A 26,480-nucleotide genomic window follows, 5' to 3' on the forward strand; every position below is an offset into this window, starting at 1 on the left:
AACTTCGTTAACATTCTATTGCCAAAAGATCGGGAAACCCAAACGAGAAGGTAAACAGCCACTTCGCATACAGTGCGAATTGGAAAAAGGAAAAGGATCATCTGAAGAGCGCATTTTTTTTACAAGAAACCGTACAATTTGAATCTATACACAAACATCCCGATCTCAAAATATTGAAAAGAGGGAACAAAAAGAAAGTGATAGCCAAACCTACGGATAAAAGGCACCACAAAATTCAACCCAAATGCTAAAAAAACTTCAAGAATAAATGCGAAAAAAGGCAAATAAGATGGTTCAAATGAAGGGTACATGACTGTGTGTGTCTATGGAACATCAAAGGAGTGGGTACAACTTTGGAATCTTGTTTGAAAAAAGCTTTAAGACACGACCTTCTACTTCTTATCAATATTTATGATACAATGCAATGAAAATAGAAAGTGCTATTTGTTTAAAAACTTTAGCAAAACATGATGTTTGCGAAATTTTTATCTATCAGGCAAGGGAATTGAGTACTCTAACACCTTCTATTATCTAGAAGTTATCCGTTTAAGTTTTTTATAACCCGGAAACCATTTAATAAACTTAGTTAAAAAATCAATAGGAAAAAATTATCAAAAAACCTGACCTGTGGAAGACCAAATTTACTGTTGTCCGTCGTAAAATTCATTGAAGAGTTTTTCCAGTGGTGAATGGTGACCTCAGATTTTACAGCGACTGTCTATTTGAAACAGAGAAGGAGAATTCCCACACCAAATTTAGGAATATATCGGGAAAGTTTTCTGGGGAATGAGAAAACACATTTTGGTAAGATACTTGAGACACAAATTGATATTGTTTGACCAGCAGGGCTCTTATATCGGTCTGTACTCCGCAAGCGATCTGAGATTCCTCCGCTAAATTGTATTCTTTGCTTTGTGGCATAGCAAATATTGTTGTATTTCATAAAAACACAACAGAAGTATTCTTCACGGCAACCACTAAGCTGAACTTTAGGTTCTCTGGCTGAAAAAAATCTTTCATTCAGCTTTGAATTTTTTTAGCATACTAAAATGATTAATAGTTTTTATCACTATATTTGTCAATTTTGCTATGATACACAGAACTATTTTGCAAAAAGCAAGTTTATCTTTATTTATTAGAAATAAGCCGTCATATCCAAAATTTCTTAATGCCCTATTCTTGAATGTTGCGCTTAACTTAATCTGTTTTGATCTATCATATGACAAACCAAACATAAATGTAAGGATCCATCAGTCCGGAAACTTCTTCGGGTCTTATTAGTTGACGATCATCACTATTGCGGTAACATTTTTTCATACTCAAAAAATTGACGATAAATTTTGCAATGTTGTCAGCTGAAGGATATAAAATAGCGGAGAATAGAAGATCACTTGCAGAATACGGACAAATAAGGGAGTCTATTTGCAAGAAACGACTGTACAAACAGATGATTAAGATTTTCTTTACAATTTTTCCATTAAAACAGATAGAGAAATAACCAAATCAGCAAATTACCAACTATTCCTAAAACTTCGTTAACATTCTATTGCCAAAAGATTGGGAAACCCAAACGAGAAGGTAAACAGCCATTTGGCATACAGTGCGAATTGGAAAAAGGAAAAGGATCATCTGAAGAGCGCATTTTTTTACAAGAAACCGTACAATTTGAATCTATACACAAACATCCCGATCTCAAAATATTGAAAAGAGGGAACAAAAAGAAAGTGATAGCCAAACCTACGGTTAAAAGGCACCACAAAATTCAACCCAAATGCAAAAAAACTTCAAGAATAAGTGCGAAAAAAGGCAAATAAGATGGTTCAAATGAAGGGTACATGACTGTGTTTGTCTATGGAACATCAAAGGAGTGGGTACAACTTTGGAATCTTGTTTGAAAAAAGCTTTAAGACACGACCTTCTACTTCTTATCAATATTTATGATACCATGCAATGAAAATAGAAAGTGCTATTTGTTTAAAAACTTTAGCAAAACATGATGGTTGCGACAGAACACAGAATGGTATGCCAATTGCAATCAGAAAACAATTAAAAGTGGCCTGACAAGTTTTATCACAGAACGTCATGTAGCCGTTGCGGTAGAACAAAAATTAAACTCAAAGTTATTGCAGTTCAAATTGTATTTTTAGCACCGAATTGTAATTTATTTACCAGGAACTACCGTAAGTTATGCAACGTTGCCAGTGCAGCTGTCAAATAGTACTGGAAAGTGATTTCAATACTAGATACAACGACTGGATACCAAGACCTGAGTTTCTGAATCCTGAGTTTCTGGATAAGTGGGACATGCACTGTATAAACTGAATAAACGCGTCAACGGACAAATCTCAAAACCGTTAAAGCGTATTCGATTTGGTTTTTGCTTGTCGTAGAAATTTGAGTCAAATCACAACAAGAGTAATGAATGAAACATTCTGACCAAACACAAAAAGGTGGTATGCATTGTTGAAGTAAAAAACAAACAAAAACAAACAGAGGATGACAAATACAAGGATGACAAAAATGTTGATTGATTGTTTTGCAATCAACATTGAGAAACAGTCAAAAACTGGGGGCATTGATTAATCATTTAACAAAGGGCATTGATGAATCTGTTGCAACCACGTTTTAAAGAAAATCGCCAATATGAATCAAAATAAATTAATATTTTGTATTCCTAAAAGTAGAATTAATAAAAAGATTTCTAAAACATAACAAAATAAGAAAAGGCAGACTTCCCGAGGATCACAAGTTAGAACTGAGTCTTTGATGGCGTGATTCAAAGAACACACAATAGCACAAAAATTGTTCCCAGCCGATGTATTAGGGAAACTTGATCACTAGCTAGCAGAGCTACACCTGCCTAAACATCCAAACTACAATAACAACACACCAAACATTTCTCCAATGCGAAACAATTCAAAACTGAAAGATCAGATGGCATTACCAACGAGTGTATTAAGACAGTTTTCATCAGAATTGACAAATATATTTCGCAATTGTTCAGTCTGTTTACAGGGACTTCGATTCGTAAAATCTGCAATTTAACTGGATACATCCAACCAATATACAAAAGGTAGGCTCAAAAAACAGAGCCTTTTCCTTAATGCAAATAAATTTGTTGAATTCTGTGTACAAAATATTCACAGGAGTAGTTTTTTATTGTTCACAAAAACGTCAGAAACTTGCGCACTACTACCGTCAAATGCATTTGTCATCCCATCTCCAGGAAGCAACCAAAAAGAGCGGGACAGAACATGAAAAGGTCCCCGCATGTTTTCTTGATTACAAAAAGGCGTTTGATTTTTTGATTGAGCTTATTGATATCACAACTAGTTAAGATGTCACTACATGCAAACATTCTAATAGCATTACAATCAGTAATCATATGCAACTTGCAGCAAATCTTCAATGAAGCATCCTTTTCAGAGAAAAAAGCAAGAAACTGATGTTGCTCAGGCAGGCAAATATCAACATTCTTTTTCTTTCTTTTTATTGCTGGTCTGTACTGCAAGTTGAAACCAGATGATTAGGTGTATTTTTTTATGCCGACAATCTCGTACTCGACGACAGCAGCAGTCATTCATATCCTCAGCAAGTTTTATAAGAACTCCAATTATCCTGCAAAAAAATACTTCAATTTCAACATCGCACAAACAAATGCCATCAGTTTCAGGAGATTAGGTCATTTAGCAATAGATGAACATTTTTTCCGTCAAGCAACGCATTTGAGTACACTAACACCTTCTATTACCTAGGGGTCATCCTTTCAATTTTGTTATAACCAGGAAACCATCTATGCAAGTTAGTTAATAAATCATTTGCAAAACTTTATCAAAAATTTGACCTGTGGCAAAAACAAATTTAGTTTTGTGCGTCGTCGGATACATTAAAGAGTTTTTCCAGCGACGAACTATGGCCTCATCTTCTACACCGACCGTCTGTTTGAAATAGAGATACAGAAACACCACAACAAAATTGAGGAATTTTTCGGGAAAAGCTGGTGGGGAGTTTGTAAATACCTTTTTATAAGATGTTTGATAAAAAATTGATCCTTTTCGTCCACTTTGGGTTGAAAAATTGTCCCCTCAAAATAGAGACGAGCAATTGCGATGTTTTATAGAAGCTGTCTGCACAAATACTTCAATTTTTTGGAAGGCTGGCCACCAAAAGTTGGAGGAAAACTTATGCGTCTGCAGACACTGTGAACAAACTGTTTATTCAAAAGATCATATAGTTTAGTGGACCTCCTTCTTAAAAACTCACTACTTCAAAAAACTTTGCAAACTCATCAATTGAATAAAACAACAACACAATGTAAATAATTGACTTTGATTTTATAGTTTATAAATTTGTTGGTGCAACCTTTTAATCAAGTCAAACTTCTTCTCTTTGTCCTGTCCTTGTGATGTGTAGGCAGCAGAATTTTGATTCCAGTCAGTCAAATAGTATTAAAAAACACGAACAGCCAACCAGTAAAAAATCAAGAAGGAACACTGCCAAAAGCTATAAAAGAAGAGCAAAGGACTACAATGCCAAGCGAAAATTTTATTTCGTACTCACATTTCTCCAAGTCCATTGCTTAAACAGCAGCCAAATGGTTCAAATGAGAACTAAACTTGCTGAACAAGCAACTGAATATTAAGTACGGACTGAGGTTTCGGGAAGCAATACCTTTATTTGAACTGAAACGAAGCTGCAGAAAAAAGTGCAAAAACAGTGAAAAAAAAACGGAATGAGTAATAAACGATGTAACTGTGAACGCAGAGTTGAGTAAAAAGAACTTTTGGGCATACTAAAATCAAAGGAGGAGACTTTTCAAAACCAAATTTTAGGTAAACATGATTACTCTATAACTAACTGCTATTTTTTTGAAGCCTGAACATCCGAGTTACGATAACGAAAATCAACAAGGAACTCTCAAATATTAAAAAAAATTACAGCTCAAAGACCAGATGGCATAACCAACGAGTGTATTAAGAAACGTTTCATCGTAATTGACAACTATATTTTACAATCTATATTGTATAATCAACCATTGTACAAGGGATAGATTTAAAAAACAGAACCAAATTCTTATCGGGGAATAAATTTGTTTTGTTTTCTCTTCAAAAAGTTCACCACTCTCCTCTTCAAAAAGTTTGTTTTCTCTTCAAAAAGTAAGTTATCCAAGTTTACAAAAAATTCGGCAACTCGTGGATTACTACCGCAAAGCCAAAGCAGTTTTTATTTCCACCTGTCAACAAAGCATGCGTCCCTCCTATTTCAAAGAAGAATTAAAAGAGAACGTGATAATATGTGGAAAAACCTACGCACGCTTTAATGATTTGATAAAAGCAATTGGTTTCTTTGGTCGGAACCTCTTGACACGAAAATTAGTTAATAAATTGAGTAGAGGAGGTTGTTTAGCAAAAGATGTTTAGCTCAAATATTTATATCGCAAAAACAAAGCCATCAAATTGAACAGAGGCGGTTGATTAGCAAAAGATGACAAACTTTTTCTATCAGGCAAAGCAGTCAAGCACATTATCACCTTGTTTTACATAGGAGTTATCGTTTATAGTTGGCTGTCACCAAGACATCCAAAACACTTGATTAATGAAACCCACCAAGCAATTGCAAATACCTATCTGTTTTTCAGAGGTGAAGTTTTTGTTGGGTGATGGGTCCGAACCACCGCCCCTACAAGCAAATGGCAACTTACCGCTTTCCTGCTGACGAAATGATATGTTCCTGAGTTCCTACTCTCATTATTTGTTCTTGGTAAAAACCTATAAATTTCTCATTATATAGACGAAAGGCCTCAACTAGGAAAACTTTAAATATTTCAAAATTTTTGTCTTTTTTTCAAACTTTTTTGTCCTAAAATTTTATGAAAAGGATTTTGCGCTATAAAAGAGCACTCGAACGGGATTTTTTTGTTGACTTCAATTTTTTTACCTACAATTTAGAGGGGTCAGAATTAATAAAAAATTCAAAAAATTTTAAGATTTGAAGGAAAAAGTTGGAGTTCATGTAACGAAAATTTGGTTGACCAAGAAAGGTGCAGTCTTGAAAACTTCCTACCAACTGTGCAATAAATCGCTCAAACGGAAGCCCAATTGATGGCCAGAAACCTCATGGTGGTGTCCCTTTTGCATTCATAATACCGTTTGCCATATCAAAATCAATATCAGTCCTCAAGATTGTTCTGTTCAATGCGGAATTCAGCTGTACGATGGTAATAGGCAATAGAGCTGGCAATTTTTGCTTCCGTGAAATGGAAAATGTTCGGTTCAAAGTACGATTGCAAATGAAACTGAGTCTTCAGCAATTCTACCAGTTCTCATGTTTGTTTTTCCCTGTGCCCACTTGGCATTAGCCAGCCTGCATGATATCGGGAGATTCAGAATAAAGTAATTCAATTAATTTATGGAACCTGTGCTGAATACCTAACACACTTTAGAGTTCTCAATCTTCTACCATTACCCTTGCACATCCAGCTGTATAGCCTGCTTCTTCACTCAACAATCACATGGATTGAATACAATGATGATATTGCATCACCAGATTTAGATCAAGACAAGACCGGAAGAAAAGACGTCTTCAGTTCCGGAAGGTCAGAAGAAACAAAACGAGAGTAGATTTTAGGTTCAAACTGATTTGTATTGTGAATTGTTATCGTTGAATTGTTAACATTCCCAAACCAGTGAGACTCGAAGATCGCTTAATTACTACTTATAGAAGTTTGTTGATGAAAAATTGCCATGCTACTGATACAACTGAAGTAACAATTAAACGACGTTCTAAATGATTGCAAGTGAGAAAGAAGTCTCTTCAGCAGAATGCTGTAGCTACCATGAAAAAACAACTAAGTTATACAACAAATAAAAAACATTTGGTTGTTTTTTTATAGTATTTTACTAAAAAATTTCATAGAAATGGGGGCTCCACTTCGATACTTTAGCCATTTTGTGCAAGTGTTTTTAATTGTTGCTTTTTTGTAAATGAAGATAATTTTATTGTCAATGGTGTTTGAGAGGGAACTGAAACAAACTAAAGAATATAACTTCAATTTAGTATCAAACAGACAAGCTAAAGCTAGAGGTGTTTCCCTTGTCGGTAAAACATGACCCACAACAAACAAAAAACGGAGCCTCCAAAAAAGAGCGAAGATTCAAAACTGTCATGAAATGGGAATAGATCCATTCTCAGACTCTGAAAAATTTTGATGGCCTTTTACTGGACGTGAAAAAACTGGAATTTTTTCCATGTGTAACCGCATTAAGTTATGCACCTAAAAATGAAACAAATTAGACGGAGAAAATATGAAGCTGGACTTCAAGACTGTGATTTTTGTCTGACAAAATGCAATAAATTCCTAAGAGTTGCAAGTTGGCAGTGGAAAAAATACTTCAGCGACGTGCAATTGACAAAAATGTTCTGCTATTTAGGTATAAATTTTAATTCATTACTCATTATTTAACTATTAAACTGTTGCTTATTTAACTCTAAATGTTTTCCTTGCAGCAACGTACGGCCTCGTATTGTAAATCAAAGAGCTGTTTCAATTCGAACTCACTACAGACAACGAGTAGGCAGTTTTTAACAGTTGATTTGTAGTCAACAAAACTGCATGTTCACTGCAATCAATACTCTATAATAATCACGGAATAAAGGAATGCCAAAAATCAAAGAAAAACTGCAGCAAAATCCTCGGCTAACATAAGGGACAAAATTTTTGGGGTCTTTCCCATTATAGCCCCCCATGCAATTATAGCCCCCCATTATGGTATAATTACCATTATTGGGGGGGGGGGGGGGCTATAGGTTATCTGACCACTAAGCTGGGGGGGGGGGGGGGGGGGGGGGGGCTATAATGGGAAAGACCCAATTTTTGCTGTTACGAGGTTCCTCATTAGTGTTAGTGTGAGGAAAATCGGTGCATGTGCAGATTTAGGAAAAAGTAAAAACGATAAGAATCTAATAAATAAATTGATAATCATTGAATTGAGGTACACAGGAATTTTTTCCATCATTTTGTGTGAAATCAGCTTTCGTTGACGCAATTGTTGTGAACAAAGAAGTAAACAATTTTGCTGACGAGAATCCAGGATGGCAATTTTAAAACTAAAGTCTTCAAAACTACCAGTTCGGCAGTAAATTGACATCTGTATTGAAGAAGTGATATCATTGTCATCAGGAAAAGAACTTAACCCAAAAAAAACGAATAACAAATTATAACGCTTCAAATTATTCTGAAAATTTTGATCCAGTGTACAAACCAATGCCTCAAACAGAGAAATTTATACCCAAAGCTGGATTCAGAGTCAACCATTTATACCAAATGTGAGTATCATGGGAGAAACTATCCTCTAAAATTAAACTGTTAGCTGACCAATCTAGCGCCAAGCATTTTTAAACAGAAAAAAACACAAAACAGTTATATTGGGTTTTGTGGTTGTGATTGAAAAGTGAAATAGGAAGCTGGATAGAGAATTGATAGACAAAAGTTTCAGAAGAGGTTCTCAAGCAAAAGCGCAAAATTATTTTTTAAATCAAACAGAACAGAGGAACTTACAGACAAAATTTCTTTTCTATGCCTAAAAGTTTTAAGTCTTCTCAGCGCCCAACTAAATAATTGACCACCTAGCAAAATATTTAAACAACTGAGTTGTTCTTGAGTTTAAAAATTTTAATTTAAATTTAGTGCAAAAAAGTTTTAACGAATTTCTTTCACGCATGAACATATGGCTTCTAATTGCATATGGAGGAATTTTCTGATTTCGAAGTAATTATACAAAAATAAATTTTTTGAGCACCTGGAAAATCAACTTTTGGATTTGGGTCAGCATTGATTTGTTTATCTACAATTTTCACGGAGCGCTGAAATAACGAAAAAAAAAATATTTTTGCTGACGAACTTCACAAAAATTTTCTGCTGCTGGTGGTGTTCAGCCGAAAAAAAACCTATTCCTGTGTAAATTCTGTCAAAATAGGGTGTTGCCAAGTGATCATATTATTTAGTGTAGCATGGTTTTAAGGTTCACTAATTTCCAAAATTTGTATAAATTTTCAACAAAAAGAAATAAAATTTATTACTTAGTATTTATTAATGAAATAACAATTTGTCAGTGTGATGTGATGATCATTTCAAACCTCTTCTCCATTTGTAATCATATATTCAAGGATTACAAGTGGCTGTGTTTCGTAACAAAGAAATGCAGAAAAAACGGAGTGACTTCTGAAAAAATCAAGAAATTTTTCAAGCTAAATTATAATATACGAATAACTTTTGGATAAGCAAACAAAAAGAAACCTTTACTTATTTTTTCCCATTGGAAGGTATCAAAAACTGAAATGCTCCAATTACAAGGCAAGAATTTATCAAGTAGATACGAAGTTTATACACTAGTAACGCATAAGAACATGGAATTTTCTGCTGCCAATTCTAATGAAGTGGTGTTTGTTTGCTCTCCATAAATGTTTGCATTATTTTTTTCTCAGAACACCTCTAAAAAACGCAATTTTTTTTTGACAATTTTGAAATCATTATTGACAAAAAGAGAAGGCAATTCATCAGTATACAAACATCAGTGAGTAAAGTTCTGAGAATCGCTTTAAAGCGACAATCTAACTAAAATCAATTTTACAGAATCAATTATACCCTATACCAAAAGAACGCGGAACCTTTAATAATGTAACAAAATACTTGCATCAAGTAAAAAATTAGTGCGCACAACACCGAAATTTGATATCAAAAACAAGAGTTAGAGCCAAATTTTAAAACTTTTTCAAAAAATTAATTCAATTAGAGAGAGTGCCCGTTAGAGAAAATACATCACATTGTTTTCAGAAGGTTTGTTGGCATTTGTAGCGCGACGAAAATTGGCATTTAATTCTACAAAATATATTTAACCATTTGCAATCATTTATTAACCAAATGATTTTCTCCGAAGCTACCTAAGACAAAAAAAGTGGGACTTTTGGTTGCTTTTAAATTTTTTATTGCATTTCTACAAAACACAACGCTCAAACAATTGAAGTTTTTAATAACGTTTTGAGTAATTATTCGATAAAAGGTGCCAAAGCGTTGAAACAGAGATCATAATCAAACACAAAGCCGCCAAATATTTTTAACAAATCTTTTTTCCGTCTGGTAACTAACTTCTCAATATCAGGAAGTGGAGAAAAGAAAGTACACAGTGATCAAGCGCCAATTTTATGTCAAAGTTATTTCGCTGTCTTTAATGTGAGTTGTGATTTCAAAACACCAATTTATTGAGATGAGTAGAAGAGCAAACTGGGTGGACACTGTTTCTCTGAGTATCGATGATGGCCTATTGTTCATCAATTACCAGTGTAACCAAATATAGTCCCGCAACTGCATGTCACTTTTCACAGACTCTCATCTATAGCACACAATAGACCAGGATATACGCAACATCTAGCGAATCAGTTTCTACAAATAAATGATTTTTCAGGAAATGAACAAGTTGGTGGGAAAAAAATACGAGGCTGAACAAGAACAATGTACTATTTTGGTAGAAAGGCTTGTGCTCAACGCGATGGTTAGGAAGGAAGAGATGGGTGGGACTTCAATTCCTTTTTATCGGGGTCTTATCACAATAGTAGGAATCGTAAATGACTTGAACTTCGCGCAAAAAACTGATACCTCAAGTCTATCATGACAAACTTAAGAAACATAAAATGCTAAATAAAGTTCTTACGCCTGAGCCCTAACCTACACGCCAAAAATTTAAAAAAGATGATAACAAAGCAACTCAGGTTGTTTTGAATGTAATTGGTATAATTGAGAAAAAATGGTCTACAGATAGTGAAACTAACACATTCTCAGAAACTTATAGTGCAGCTGAATACACACCATAGAAGAGCTTTGAAAAGCTGGATAGGCAACTAAAAACTGAAAGGAAAAGAAAAAAATCGAATGAAAGGCGACACAACGTTTACTAGGTCTGCCAGCCAATTGAAATCAATACCCGAGAAACTCAGAAACTACTTCACTGAACAAATTGAAGATCATTTTATCAGTGATGAAATTCACAATTTTTTTCAGCAATTTCAAAAGAACTAAAGATTGCTTGGTCAACAGCAACTTTTTTCAGAGTGTCAAGTGATCAATCTTCTTTCTCGACGTCAAACATAAAAAGAGTCAACATGCTAGCATAACTACCAACAAGTGTAAGGGAAAGTTTTCACCAAAGAGCATTCCGAGATCAGCCTAGAAAAAATATTATCAAAGTCTTTCACTGGAATAAACAGTATCAAACAAATAATTTCCCACCAAAAGGTAACAATTTTCATTTTCTGGAGATCTGAAAGTTTTTTATAAGGGCTAAAAGCTAAATGATATGCATTTTCGATTTTAACAATTCTCTTATTTTGAAAAATCTCTTAACTTTTTGGGCTTTACAGCTGTTTGGAGCGTTTTTTCAACAACAGTTGCTGAAGATTGGCCGTAGCGGGAGCATGTATGTGTATTAATAACTTCATTTAGTTAACAATTGCCAAAAAATTTATGGAAGAAATACAGTTGCCAAAACGGAAAATAGTTCAAAAAAATCCAGTTATAAAGACAAAAAATATTGGAAATCCTGAGTTTAGGATTGAGATAAAGCCTTAAAAAAGAAGATATAAAGCCTTTCACTCAACACAAAAAATAAAGTTGTTTGAGTTCAGGATGAAAAAAATATTACTTTGAGTCACATTGAGAACAAAAGAAGTGTCATGAATTAAATAAAAAAGAGAAGTGCAAATTTTTGATTTGAGCTCTAGAAAAGAGAAAGAATCCTCTAAACTTCAAGCTACCAAAGCCGAAATGTTTTAAGTACAAGATTCAAAACAAATCAAATCTGTTTTGAAATGAAGAGCAAAAATCCAAAGAAGCAAAAAATTGAACCGATAGGAGGCCCCACATATTAGAAACCTTTTTTTGTTACCGATTTTGTACCATATTGAAACTTTGCTATATCAAGTCACATAACTGCCTGTTCTTGCAAGTGCACATATTTGATGAGCTGACTTTCAATTCGAGGCCGAGAAGAGGATTCGCTTATGCCAATTAAAGAGTCTGAAGAATACAAACTTCAAAAAAATTCAGTTTTTCAGAACGAAAAGAACAACAAGGTGAAAAATGTCAAAAAAGAACTACAGGAATTTCTACTGTGATGTCTTGTGTTTTCGTGTACTGGTCTTCATTAATGGTTCTACTAAGAAGGTCTGGTAGCGCTAGGTTTTTTCCTTCTTTCCATATAAGAGAGAGACTTGAGACAAAGTGGGCGCCGCGAATGGGGCGCTACGAGTCAACTTAACGGCAGAAGCAGCAATAAAATTGGAACAATAATCTATGTTCGGATAATTGAAAACAGCAGTGACTAGACTCATATGTAGCTTGGAAGTAGACTCATGTGTAGCAGTATTTTAATCATAACAAAAGTTCCAGATTCCGTTGGCAGAAAAGACTATTTGAGGTCAGAACTGCGACCAATATGGAACTACAAAAAGCATCCGGCGATATACTGCGGAAGGAATGTGATTAATTGAAATTGAAAAACAGAAGCACCCACTCAGAAACAAAACGGCAAAACCTAAGCTGCGGAAAAATATATTTTTTTTGCTTAAGAGAGAAAAATCACTTTGATTTTTTTTACTACACACTAAAATTTAATGCTTATTAAAAGTTGTATGCCTCCAAATGAAACAAAACTTTTAAAAAATTGGTTTGTTAACAAACTTTGACAGTGGGGGAGAAGAAATTATTTTATTGCGCCCAGGACATGTTAGCAAAAATTTCAACACGCCAAGTATAAGGGATCTTTGCGTTAGCGGAGTCAGAAAATTAATGAATATTTAGAACGTAAATTGAATTTTTATAGTTTTGATTATCATGACTGAGCCATACACTCTAGTTTATTTATAAGGCGGGCAATGCAAGTCACAAAAGCTTACAGAAAAATAAGTAAAAACCTTGGGCTTCGTTTTCGTCTTTAGATTTTTTTACTGATTTAAATTTTTGATGCAAGTTGAATAGTTGTCAAAGAAGTAAAGTAGTTGTTTTATGAAACAAAACACGGGCATCGCTCTACATTAACAAAACTGACTCGTTAAGGTGTATTTGGATAAAGTACCTAGGTGCTAGAATGGATATCGAAGAAGACTTAATGATACGTGTTTGTAACATTTTCAAAAACCAGTTATGCTACTTTGTGTCTAAAATGTTTATCAATTTATTCAAATTTTTGGCCCATATGTAAATAAAATTTTAAGATTTTCGTTGGATTTTCCCTAAGTACTACTTTCAGACAATTAACTGTATGAAAAATGTGCACGAGCGGCTAGTATGCCATTTGTTAATGCTCTCTAGCCTAGTCATAAAAATATTTATCATTCAGCCCCTTATGCCTTCAGCCACCCACCGATGGCTCCAGTCGAAATTAGATTGAGTGTTCTTTTGAGTATAATTATTCAAAAAGAAGCTTAATTGAAATGGGAGATCCAAAATTATGTTTCATTGCCTACGAAAATGCACATGACGTTCTCATTAAAGAAATGAAAATCTGCTGCCGAGAAAGGAAACAAAAAGGTATCTCATTGCAATTTTTTTTAAAAATAATCAATCAGTGTTTAACGGAAATTCTAGCAAATTTGAGATTGTCAACCTGTATCGAACTCTAACTATACCTATTAAGAGACTGGAGTGGCATAGGCAGACCAATAATTACTAATTCTAATTTGCTTGGCCATAGCAGATAATTGTTCTAGCTGTAGTGCAGAGGACTGATAAAACATGTCACGATAATGACCTTATTTCAGAGAGAACTGTAGCCAAATTTTACTTACTACTGCCATTACTACTAACACTACTAGCACTACAACCACTTTTGCGCTCTTAAATTCCATAAAGAAATCAAGCAACAATGACAACAAGTACACAAAAAACTATAGAAAGAATGCAAATTTGAGTTTATTTAATCCAGGAAGTGTTGTTCGAAAAAATTGTTGAGGCGGAATTTAGACTCTCGTTTGGCTTTCTGTCGTAGGATGATGTGGCTCATGTTGTTCCTTGAGCAGCCATCCTCAGGTTCACCAACCACGCCTTGCGTCGAAACCCTGGAGCTCATTTAGCATAACCATATTTTTTGTCGGCTCCCAGGTGAAACCTCAGAGCGCTAGACAATCGTCACTTATCCTCAGAATATGGCCCAACCATTTCCACCGTTTAATCATGATTATTGAAGAAAATGTCGGGATACGTGATCTAGCTAGTCCCTCATCATTTGTCACCCTCTCCAGGTATGATATACATAGTATCCGTCGCAGACAACTGCAGTGAAATCTCTCAAGTTTCTGCTGTGTTGTTGGATTCATTGTCCACTTTTCAGAGCTATATAGGACCACAGACAACACGAGAGCTATGTAAAACCAGCATTTAAGGGGAATACCGCGTTGTTTGCTCTTTCAAAGCTTCTAAAAACTCGCAAATGGCTGTCTCCGTTCCGCCAACATGACACTGATCTCCCGTTGGTCATTATCTTGCAAGCTCACCAAAGAACCGAGATACTTGAAAGCTTCCACATTTTCGATAACCACTCCATCTCAATCGTGGACTTGGAAAGAGAAAACGCGAAATCTCTAGCTTCTTCTCTGCCGCAGTATCGTGACTCGTGAACTTGTCAGCCTTTCACAGTCACAAATTTCCTAGTGCAGTTTTGACAAGTGAGGTTTTTCTCAAGCCCGACAAATGTTGACGCGCTGTGTTGAAGCACTCTTCAACTTTTTAGACTTTTAGAATCTGTCTTCATGCACTTTGCAGCGTCTTGCAGTGACGATGATCTGTTTTTCCCAGTAAACACTAGATCAGCAACCACTGACCTCTTTTCGCTGCTTACTGTTAAGAGTTCGGAAACCACTGAACTTTTTAATCTCAGTTTTTCACCAGCTAGAGTCTCGAACCAGCCCGCATTCTTCTTCTCGCCCACCAGCACCTCCGTGCAATGATTATTCGGCCTTGGGTTTGTGCTGCATTGGGAGTCCCAGCACGGACCTTTGGTTTCCTGTGAGAACCTCCACGTTCTTTTGGGCAATGGGTATACTGACTCCGGGTTTTGTCCCATATTCTTTAACCCATATTCTTTGTCTTCCCAATTATTTTAAGCGAACAGCCTCGGCTAAGAACTCAATTCCAAGAATTTTTTTTTCAACTTCGGAATGAGAGACGCACAAGAAGGCAACATCATCGGTGAAGTCAAGATCAGCAACACAATGTCCGATGTCGATTCCTAAATGAACTGAGTGAGCCAACACATTGTTTATCACAAGGCAAAAGAGAATAAGCAATCATACATCAGCCTGGCGAACAACAATTTTTACGTCAAACATCTGGCTGTTCCCGACCTGTGCCTTGACGCAGCACTTAGAGCCTTCGTAGCTGTTACGAATGAGGTTTACAACTTCTTGCGGAAGCTTGTATTGTTTTATTATCTTGTACATCATCTCGTGGTCCACTGAATCGAAAGCAGCGCGAAAATCAAGGAAGCAAAAACTGACATCCAAGTAGAAGGCTATGCATTTCCTAGTGTTTGCTCAACGCAAAGAATTGGTCAATGCTGCCCCTGCTCTTTCGAATCCACATTGCTCTTCTCTTAGCACTTGATCAAGAGCATTTTTGCATCTATTGAAGATGACTGATGCAAAAACGTTTCCAGGGACCAAGAGGAGTTAAATTCCACGACAGTTCCCACAATCAGATCTTTTTCCTTAGCTTTTGTATAGGAGAAAATCTTCTGCTAATTTCCAGTCTTGTGGAACAATTTTATTGTTCCAGCACTTGTTGAAAATGTCCCAGAGCCATTCAGCAATTCCGTTTTGGGACTTTAGCTTTTCGGCAGAAATGTTGTCTAGTCCACTTGCTTTGCCGTTTTTCAGTTTACGAACATCATTTAGAACTTAATCAACCCGAATTGGACCTATGTCTAATTTGCGACACTTGGACGCTTCTACTATGCTCAATACAGAAGTGCCGCTTGTCGTTGAAGGAATTAACAGATGTTTTAATTGCTCAGTCCAACGTTCCAACCTTTCTTCTTTCGTTTTCAGAGGCTCTTTTGCGGTTGCAACCAATTTACTTAGGTTGAGGACTGCGATTCTGACATAACTGTTTTGACTGGCCAAACACTTCTTTCAGGTCATCTTTGTCTGAAAGATCTTGTTTTGTTTCCCCTTTGTCTTTCAGCCACTGTCTTTTGTCAGATCTTAACGCTTTTCTTTCTCTTTTGCAGTAGTTAGAAAACTCTAGCAGCGCCAGCGCACTACTATGCTTCCTCAACTGTAAATCTGCCCGTTTCATGATCAATGCTAACGTTCCAACTGCAATCCAGGGTTTGTTCACACGCTTTTTGGTGCTGAGAAGTTTTGTTGCCGCTTCGTTAAGAGCCGTTCAGAAATTCGCCCAAAATTTTTCAACGATTTCAGCCTTCTTGCTCTCATCAATATCGCGTTTGACTTCTGTGCAGTGACTTCATACGTGACTTCACAGGTGACTTCATCACGCAACTTGGCAGAGCGCAGTATCAATGAAACCAGGCAGTAATTTTGGATTACTGCGTAGTTTCATTGTCACTACTTTGAATCGCAGTTACACAATGACGATTTCGTGATTGGTGAGAGTGATCTTCCCTCTTCTGTTCTAACGTTGTTGAAACAAATCCTGTGCCGCGAACCGAATAAGATATGATCTACCATCTTATTTTGCATCTGTTAGTCAAGAAGGTTAAATGTATACCGGTGCACAAACCGGAGTCAAAACCACGCTCCCCCATCAACAGGTTCATGGGAGACAAAAGTGGACAACCATTTTTTTGAGTTATCATTCAAAGGGGTCCGGCACGGCACCTGACATTAGATTGTTGACCAGGCTCCCCATTGAAGTCACCGACGAGGCAGACGCTAACCCTTTGTTTGAAACTGGATACCACGCTGTTCATTTGATTCCAAAAATTGTCTTTCGCTATGTTGTCAGTTTCATTTGTGGGCGCGTAGCTCACAATCATGACTAGGTTAGCTCGTCTCTGAGCTCCGAACTTTAAATAAGCCACATGCTCACTGACAGCAAGTTGCTCGATTATGCTACCGGCAAGTCTTTTCGTGACTGCAATACCAACTTCTTTTTGTCTGACGTTTTTGTTGACGTTCAGGCGTCAGTGAAGAAGAGTTTGTTGTCGCCAAGATCTACTTTCTGCTCCTCCAGACTTAATTTTTGCACACCCAGATTGTCCAAATCTACTTGTTTAGGTCAAATTTTGAGGCTTTCTAGTGAACCTGATTGAGCCAGTGTCCTGACATTGAGGGTTACAAAATCTGAGATTTCTCTTCAACTTGAGATTCGTTGCACCCTTTACTAGCAACTTGATGCCAATTTTGTTTGAACTCATTTCATTGGGATTTCAGGCTAATATACAACGAGTCGCACCACCAGCTAGAGGACCCTTGCCTCGTTAGCTCAGTGGTAATATGCATGCGCCGTATGGGCAGCTGCTGCATAATCTGTCCCAGGGAACATCGCGGAAACGAGAGGTTGGATTTTGATCCCCACTACTGCTACTACTACTACTACTACTACTACTACTACTACTACTACTACTACTACTACTACAATTACTATTACTACTACTACTACTGTTTCAACACTTTAATTCCAAATATGAAATAAAGGCACGGTTGGCAACAAATACAAAAAAAACAAGAAGAGTTATTTGTTTGGTTATTCTGTGAAGTGCTGTACGACGAAATTGTTGAAGGCATTCTTTGACCCGGTTGCTGCTTTCTCCTGCAATCTGGTGAACGATACTTTGTTTCGTACACAGTCTCCTTCAATTTGACTCATCCAAGTTTTCCGTTGCCCCCCAGGAGCGCGTCTAGCATGGACGTATTGATCGGGCGGGTCCCAATCGAAGGCACTGCGGGCTAATCTTCCTGGTTCCATTCTCTGGATGTGTCCGTACCACTTTATCCGTTTGAGCATGATCATCGTGGATAGTTGGAACATTCGTGATCTTGACATAATTTCTTCGTTCGTTGCTTTCTCCAGATATGACACACGTAGAATTCTCCGAAGAAAACCACAGTGGAAACTCTCAAGTTTTCTCTCCATTAATTTCGAAAGAGTCCAACTCTCTGAGCTGTACAGCACGGCTGATAAAACGAGTGCTTTGTACAAATTGCACTTGAGGTGCACGCTGAGCTGCTTGCTCTTCCAGAGATTTTGGAAGTTAGCAAACCGTTGTCTACCTTCTGCAAGTTTGCAATTGACTTCCTGCAGGTCTCCATGCTTGAGGCTGACATATGATCCGAGATACTTGAACGCTTCTATGTTTTCAAACTCCTTTCCGAGAACATCTTGTACTTTGCAGGAAAACACGCGTGTGGCAACTGCTTTAGGTTTGCCACAGTATCTCGATTGGTGAACTTTTCGGCCATTGACTGTTTTGAACTTTCTTTCACACTTGTCACAGGTAAGGCTCGCCTCTAGTTGCTCGAACTTTGACTTGTCGACGACATTCTTTGACAAACCGGCTTTGCAGAATCTTGTTTGGTGCACTTTGCGTCCGGTAACTGTACTGAAGCCGAGCTGGACTACTACTACTACTACTAATACTACTACTACTCCTACTACTACTACTACTACTACTACTACTACTACTACTACTACTACTACTACTACTACTACTACTACTACTACTCCTACTACTACTACTACTACTACTACTACTACTACTACTACTACTACTACTACTACTACTACTACTACTACTACTACTACTACTACTACTGCGACTACTACTACTACTACTACTACTACTACTACTACTAATACAGCTACTACTAATAATACTACTACCACTACTACTACTGTTTGAACACTTAAATTCCATAAGGAAATAAAGGAACAATGACAATAAGTACAACCAATTTAATAAAATGTATATAAGTCGAGCTTATTTGCGTTTATTTAATCCAGGAAATGCTGTTCGACAAAACTGTTGAAGCGGGATTTAAACTCTCCTATCGCTTTCTGTCGTAAGGTAATGTAGCCCATGTTGTTCCTTGAGCAATCTTCTTCAAGTTGGTCCAGCCACGTCTTGCGTTGACCCCCTGCAGCTCGTTTAGCGTAACGATATTTTTCTGTCGGCTCCCAGGTGAAGGCTGGAAGCGCTAGACGATCGTCATTCATCCTCAGGACATGGCCAAACCATTTCAACGAATTTCTCGAACTGCTATTAGCTCTTACTTGAACCACTGAAAAATCTATCTTGTTTTTTTTGTAGTTGATCTATCCATGTCTTTTGCTGTCTTCCAAAAGCTTTTGCGGCGTTTGGATAATGCTCAGTGGGGTTCCATTAAAGAATTTTCCTTGGCAATCTGTCGCTCTCCATTCTTTGGATGTGTCCAAACCCTTTGATACGTCTAATCATGATCATTTTTCATCTGGCTGGCATCTGTGTTTTGTTGAGCACAGACTGGATAGCTTTTTGTCATGTAACACAAAAAACACAAACAAATATACAACGTAGGCATTTGAGGTTGAAGCTATCAAGTTTTTCCTCCAACGCTTTCTTTATCGTCCATATCTCTGAGCTGTACAAAACCGCTGACAAGATGAGTGCTCTGTAAAGCTTGCACTTCAATGTTATCGCTAATTGCTTGTTCTTCCAGATGTTCGAAAAATCACTGAATCGTTGTCTACTATCAGCCAATCTACAGAAAATTTTTTTTTGCATCACCGTCCTGTAAACTGACGTAGGGTCCTAGGTACTTGAAAGCCTGAACGTTCTCACTTTCGGTACCCGAAGCGTCCTTTACACTGCTAGAAGAACTTCTAGTAATTCTGGCTTTCAGTTTACCGCAATATCTTGCTTCATGTGCTTTTCGACCGAAAACAGAGATGAATTTTTGTTTGCATATATTGCATTTTAGGCTCTTTTCATGGTTTTCGAACTTCGCACCAATGGGCTTCACTAACTCGTGTTTTCTTCAGCTTTCTTGCAATATTCTGACTCGTGTACTTTTCGTCCAACCACAGTATCAAAACAACGCTTACACTTCGAGTATATTTTTGATTCGTTGGTAGGTTCGGGTGGTCCATTGAGACTACTCGCATGTCAAATGTTTCAAACAAATCTTGTCTCCTTTCAGGGTTTCAAACCAGCCTACTTCTTTCTTCGTTCTCTTGAGCACCTCCTTGCGAATTGATAAGCTCCAGACTCTGTTTATCTCCTTGCGGAATCCAGTTTGTCATTTGTGAATTCCTGTAGTAATCTCGACTTGATTTTGCCAATACGTAATTGATGACAAGTCAGAACGGGAATGGAGACCATGTGTCACCTTGGCGAACTGCAGCTCTGACGTCAAAGGTATCTACTACCACTCCTTCAATATTGACTCGACATTTGAAGCCGTCATAGCTGTTCTGGCTTGCGTTATATCCTCTCTGGACCGAAATATGCTTCGCTCATTCGAAGCTGTTTTCTCTGCTGAACGGCTCCTAGAGACATTTCCTACTCACACTTGAGCTTAGTAATAAGACACCCCTACCAAGTTATATCATTTTTCAATGGTTTCAACTAGAACATTTTGCATCATCAACTAGAAACAGAAGCCTATGTGCTCTGATACGTTTTATTTATATACTGCTTTCATCAGTTCTGTTCGATGAAATCTGTATATATACGGATAACTTCAATGACGCTAGTTTTTCCTGTACAGGAGGACCATGGGCTTCCGTAAAGAAAGTTGTCAGGAAAACAGCAGGTAAATTGGGCGACATAAAAGAAGACTCTTACGTATAGATCATCACATATATAACGACTAAGATAAGCTAAACTTTGGTCAGTAAAGTTACAATTTAGAGCCACCATGCTAAAACAGTGCGCGTTATCCTAACGTCGGTCAGAGGATATCGGCGGACATAGTACATCCGAAAAGGAAACACCCCAAAAACGAGACATTTTCTCCGTGATGTATCATATCTACGTGATATATTCTTAAGAGGACATGACTGGGAAGCTAAATTGCGCTGCAGTAAAGGCAAGATCCCTGGATAACAACAATATCAAAATAGCACCCGGGCAATGATTTTTTTGTTACAGTAAGCTGGATGAGTGTGGAATAGATCGGTTGCTGATAAAAACGATTGATTGCCTTTTCAGATAAAATGATTTTTGCGGAGCCTGTATCAAGAGAAGCAATACAAACATGAGTGTCGAAGAGCTTTATGTGAAAGTAAATTCGAATTTGTAGTGCCTCAGTAATTATAATTGAAAAACTGCAGTGTTCAGTATATGGAATGTTTGTTTGTAGGATGTGCAAGTCTGGGTCAAAGATCCGGAGACGGTCTGGAAACCAGCCATTATTACGAAAAACCTCGCTGAAGGAAAATTGGTGGTGAAAACGCTAGATACAGGAGATGAAATCAATTTTGATGTAGCTGTAAAAAACACAGAGTTGCCTCCCCTCCGAAACCCGGAAATTTTAATAGGACAAAATGACCTCACATCTCTGAGTTATCTTCACGAACCAGCTGTTTTGCACAACTTGAAAGTTCGATTTACTGACAATTACCAGATCTACACATACTGTGGTAATTAATGCATTTTAATTCAACTTCGGTTGACTCTCTCAAGCAACATTTCATCTAATTTTTACATTTTTGAAATTGCACTTCTACATTTGACCTCCATTTAAGCAAAAAATAATATTCCTAACTTCTACTTAAACATATCCGTGTTTTCCGAACATAATGAATGATCTCTGTAATTAATCAGTCTTTGTAAGAATGATAGTAGTTTCGATAACTTAGGAAGCTGGTTTCTCCCTAATTGTTTGTTTGGCAGCAAATCCATACATGTGCATGCATCTGCTGTTCAAGAGTGTACATGCTGTTAGCATTTTGGTTTTAAGGCATTGTGCTTGTTGCAATAAACCCATACAAATCTTTGCCACTGTACAGCAATGATGTGGTACAAGCGTATAGTGGACAGGATTTCTTTTCCATGGATCCTCACGTGTTTGCGGTTGCTGAAGAGGCGTACAAGAACTTGGCGATTGAGGTAATTTGATTTAATTTACATTCTAGATGAAGGTGTTCCTCCTTTGCGTCTAATTTTCCCCAGAATTTGTAGAAAAAAATGGCATCCCGTAATGTCACCTTAGGCTAAGGGATGAGTGTGAGAATATAAGGGCTCAGCCATCGGCAACTTCAACGGAGCTATTTTAGTTTCTCAAATTAAAGCAATTTCGGCTTTTTTAGGAGAAAAACCAGTCAGTTATCATCTCTGGAGAGAGTGGTGCTGGGAAAACAGTGTCAGCGAAATATGTCATGAGGTACCTGGCATCAGTTACTTCAGACTGGTCGGAAGCAGATAGAGAAACGCACATTGAACAGAGAGTCCTAGCTTCAAATCCAATTATGGAGGCTATCGGAAATGCCAAAACGACGAGAAACGACAACAGCAGTAGATTTGGAAAATATATAGAAATTCTGTTTTCCTCGAAGCATACGATAGCGGGAGCGCACATGAAAACATATTTACTCGAAAAGTCGCGTGTAACGTTCCAGGTATAAAACCTCTCAAATCACTAAATTTCCACTTATTGCCTCATATCCTTATAATAACACTGCTCTGGGGCATTCGTCGCTGATAGTTACTTTTTTTGTGATCGTTTAATTGCTTTCAAACGAAGTTTGTAGCAATTATATTAGTCCTGTCGGTCTTTTTTATGCGATTTTTCGCTTGACCGATTTTTCGTTTGACCCATTTGACTTTTCGTCCTCAAAAACGGGATAAACAGATAGCACCCCCTGAGCATTAAGTGCTCCTAGAGCCTTTCAGCTCACTAGTCTCCAAGTTTGCGATTTACAGAAAATGTTTTGAAGACTTATACTTATGATGTGAAGGGCGGTTCTCAGAGGTTGAACCCACCCCCCCCCCACACACACACACACATCAGCCGCCCTCTCAATTCACCCCCGATCCCCGCCCCTGCAGTGTTCAGGTCGTAAGGATCCCGTGCAGCCAAAAAAACCCTCCTCACGCCCCATCAATTAAGCTAAAGCTAGCCTCACTATACCGTGGCTAGCTACTGATGAAGCCAACCGCTCGTGTTGGTCGTTTGAGAACAATTCGCCCGACATTAGTCGGTTGTGTTTTTTAATGGAATATTTATCACCCAAAAATTACTGCATTACAGAAAATCTTCGATTTACGCAAAGTAGCATTATCTTACTGGGAAATGAGGTCTTGAGAATGCATTTCTACACTTAACGCGTTTAGCTAATGTGGTGAACAATTTTTGTCCGTCGGCTTGTATTGCACTCCAAAATATACGTAATCGCTTGTCGGAACTCAAATATTGTTTCTCAAGCTCTCTTGACACTGTTACTCACTTTATTGCTTTCTGGCTTCCGTAAACTCAGATTAATCAAAATCTTTATACATGTACTACTCTGAGGTCATTATACTTCAACTGGTGGAAAGTCTTTTTTGATTGGCAATTAATTGCGCTTGAAAGAAGTTTGAGTTTCAAGCAACTATTGTAAACGTGTTGGTTTTTCTATGCAATATTTTTGTATGGCTGTTCTGACCTCTCGCGTGATTTTTACGCCCTTTGACTTTTTTGCGTGATCTAAATTTTTCTCATTCACAATTGTCCGTTCTGGTCTGTTCTATTCAAAAATTTTTGCGTGAATGTTTTTTTCTAGAATTTTGTGGCTTCGCAAATTATTTTTTCGTCAAAAGATTTTGGATAAACCGGTATAGTCTTGCAGCCTTTTAGAGCATTCACTAAAGCTGCTTAAATTTGTACCACTTTACTCATTTGCTACCCCCTTCCTCTTTTCCCCCTCTGTTACTCGGTGCGGCTGACCTCGCCTGTCGTCCTATGATGGTAGGTTAGTTTAAAATGCGCCTGTCATAATTTCTTAATATTGTGTTTTGATCCACTGTTCTGGTTAGCATCTGAAGTGAATGATACTTTTCTTTTTTCTCACCTCAAGTCTTCATTTTCTCATCTTTAATCTTCATTTTCTTATTTTAAGACTGAAATGATTCAATTTTCCTATATTCGTGCTCAGATCACAAAGCTCAAATTGGAAAGTTTTTGACACAAAATTAGAGTTTTTTCTCAACTGCTCCCCAAAACTTTTGAATGGTCGCAAAGTTTCGAAATCAACAAAGTTTTCAGCAAGTATATGCTTCCTATTGTTTTCCTTTTTGTCCCGTATGCAATTTTCCGCTGTTTGTTTTTTAGCATTTGGTCTGACGATGTCTTGTCAAGAGAACTTAGAGCTTTACTAGTCAATGAAAGTATTGTTCATGAAATTAAAGCTAGCTAAATGCTTAGTCAACTCCTCGCCAGTCGTTTCAGAGCAGTTGCTTATTGATGGAGAATTAGAGCTCAAGTATAAGCTTGTTTTGATTCAATGCTTGTCGACAACTTTGTTGCCTCTCGTTTTCATTGAAAATTTGAGCTACGGAATCTATATTCGAGAAATAAATAGTTTTATAGTTACGGTAATTATATTGAGTTCCGTTTATTAGACCTGAAATATGTAGCATCTTCTGTTGTTTTGAAAAATTATATATTTTGGCTGTACTAATTTAAAGTTTATTGGTGTTTAACTTGCTCTCAAACGAAGTTTTTTGCATTTATATTAGTCCTGTGGTCTTTTTTAATGCCATGTTTGGCTTGACCGATCATCTGCCCTTTTTAACTTTTCGTCCTCGAAAACGGGATGAACAGGTAGCAACCGAAGGATACTAAGTGGCTGAGCAGCTCTCTTAGAGCCTTACGCCTTACTAGTCTCTAAGTATAAGATTCATCAAAACATGCTGTGGAGGGTGGTCTGCAGGTTTTTAGATGTTGAACTCCCGCTTAGCACAATCTCATCCCTATTCACCCTCCACATGGCGATTTGAACTCTTTCAGTCAAGCACCCTTGCCCCTATTGTTTTTTCATTGCTACGAAGCAATGTCTGAGGCTATTATAGATCTCATCGTGGTTTTTCGATCGAAAATGGAATTTTGGTTATTTAATCAACTCTAGTTGTGATAGCAGCCTTTGGTGTGCTGTCTTTTTTAAGGATCTGTACACACTTTTTAATTGCTCTCAAACAAAGTTTGTAGAAATTATATTAGTCCTTCGGTCTTTTTTATGCGATATTTTGCTTGACCGATTTTTCGTCTGACCCATTTGACTGTTCGTCCTCAAAACGGGATTAACAGGTAGCGCTCAGAGGGCATTAAGTGGTCGAGCTTTCTTAGAGTCTTACGCTTTATTAGTCTCTAAGGAGTCGATTCAACGAAACTGCTTTGAGGAGACAGTTTCAGGGTGAGGGGGCTGTTCTTAGTCTTAAATTTTTGTCCCATCCCTTCAGTCGCCCACCACCAACCCCCGAACGGTCTTTCGAGAGCAATTCGCCCGACTTTTATCGGATCTTTGTTTTTTTTCCTGATCAATTTAACTTTTCGAGTGACTGTTTCATGCGCAGTTTTGACTGCTTTCTGATACGCTCCTAATGAGAATTTCAAATTGTGGAAATCAGTTGATGCGCTGTTGGGTAGGATTTTCTAGATTAAATTTATTGAGAATGCTTTTATGAAAAATAATGAGAATGATAAAGCTCGTTTTAACTAGGTTGACCTACAACTTGGCCATCTTTATCTTTTTTATGTCTTTCTAAATCTTTAGGACCCGTTGAGCTATTGCCTCCCAAAAATACTGAATAGCCTAAATGTAGGCAAGAAATGGCCTATCCCCAAAAATGACCCCTATCGCCAAATAGTGTTTGGAGATTTTACTATTGTCAGATCTGCCTGCTGTAATAATTGGCAGCCATTTTTTAATTGCTCTTGAACAAAGTTCATAACAATTATTGTAAACGTGCAATTATTGACCGCTTTTGCGCTTTTCTTCTAGAACTTCTCGCTTTCGTTCTTCAGTTTTGAGTGATCTCGAAGTAAGGCTTGCTGCGAATATAATATCGGTTGCTGCATCGCCGCAAGAAGGGCCTGATAGCCAAGTGGGCGGTGCTTCTGGTTAGGGAGCGGGAGATCAATGGTTCGATCCCGGAGTTGTTAAATGTCTTTCCACTCGCCTGTCGTTGGAGAGCAATTCTTCCGACATTAGTCGGTTTGTTGTACCGTTTTTTTTACAAGAAAGTCAGAATGGTACACTTCTTTGCAAAGCACACAATATGATCTTATAGATTTACGAAGTAGTCAAATGCGAACATAGTGTTTAAATGATTTTATTGGAAATGAAGACACAAAAATGTAATGTTGGGGATTGTCAATCAGGATCGTGGAAATGTAATTTTTTTCTGATCACGGAATGGCTTTAATACGCAGGCAACACAATTCATATTTCAGGATAGGAAAATGACACTGACATATAAAAAATGCTGATTAATGGCGGTACGCCGAATAGA

General features: G+C 37.3%; 1 protein-coding gene across 6 annotated transcripts in view; it reads left to right on the top strand.

Moving 5' to 3' along the window:
• Positions 1-26,480, top strand: part of LOC142344835 (unconventional myosin-Va-like) — a 380,102-nt gene that overhangs the window by 292,129 nt on the left and 61,493 nt on the right. For all 6 annotated transcript variants that reach the window (XM_075396823.1, XM_075396827.1, XM_075396825.1 and 3 more), the window contains exons 2-5: positions 21,199-21,273; positions 21,352-21,631; positions 21,952-22,100; positions 22,301-22,609. In XM_075396823.1, coding sequence (XP_075252938.1) covers positions 21,247-21,273; positions 21,352-21,631; positions 21,952-22,100; positions 22,301-22,609 — 765 coding nt within the window. In that variant the 5' untranslated portion in view covers positions 21,199-21,246. The remainder of the gene's footprint in view (positions 1-21,198; positions 21,274-21,351; positions 21,632-21,951; positions 22,101-22,300; positions 22,610-26,480) is intronic.

The sequence above is a fragment of the Convolutriloba macropyga genome, chromosome 8 (assembly GCF_964194025.1).
Source record: "Convolutriloba macropyga chromosome 8, txConMacr16.3, whole genome shotgun sequence".
In the NCBI taxonomy this organism is placed as follows: domain Eukaryota; kingdom Metazoa; phylum Xenacoelomorpha; order Acoela; family Convolutidae; genus Convolutriloba; species Convolutriloba macropyga.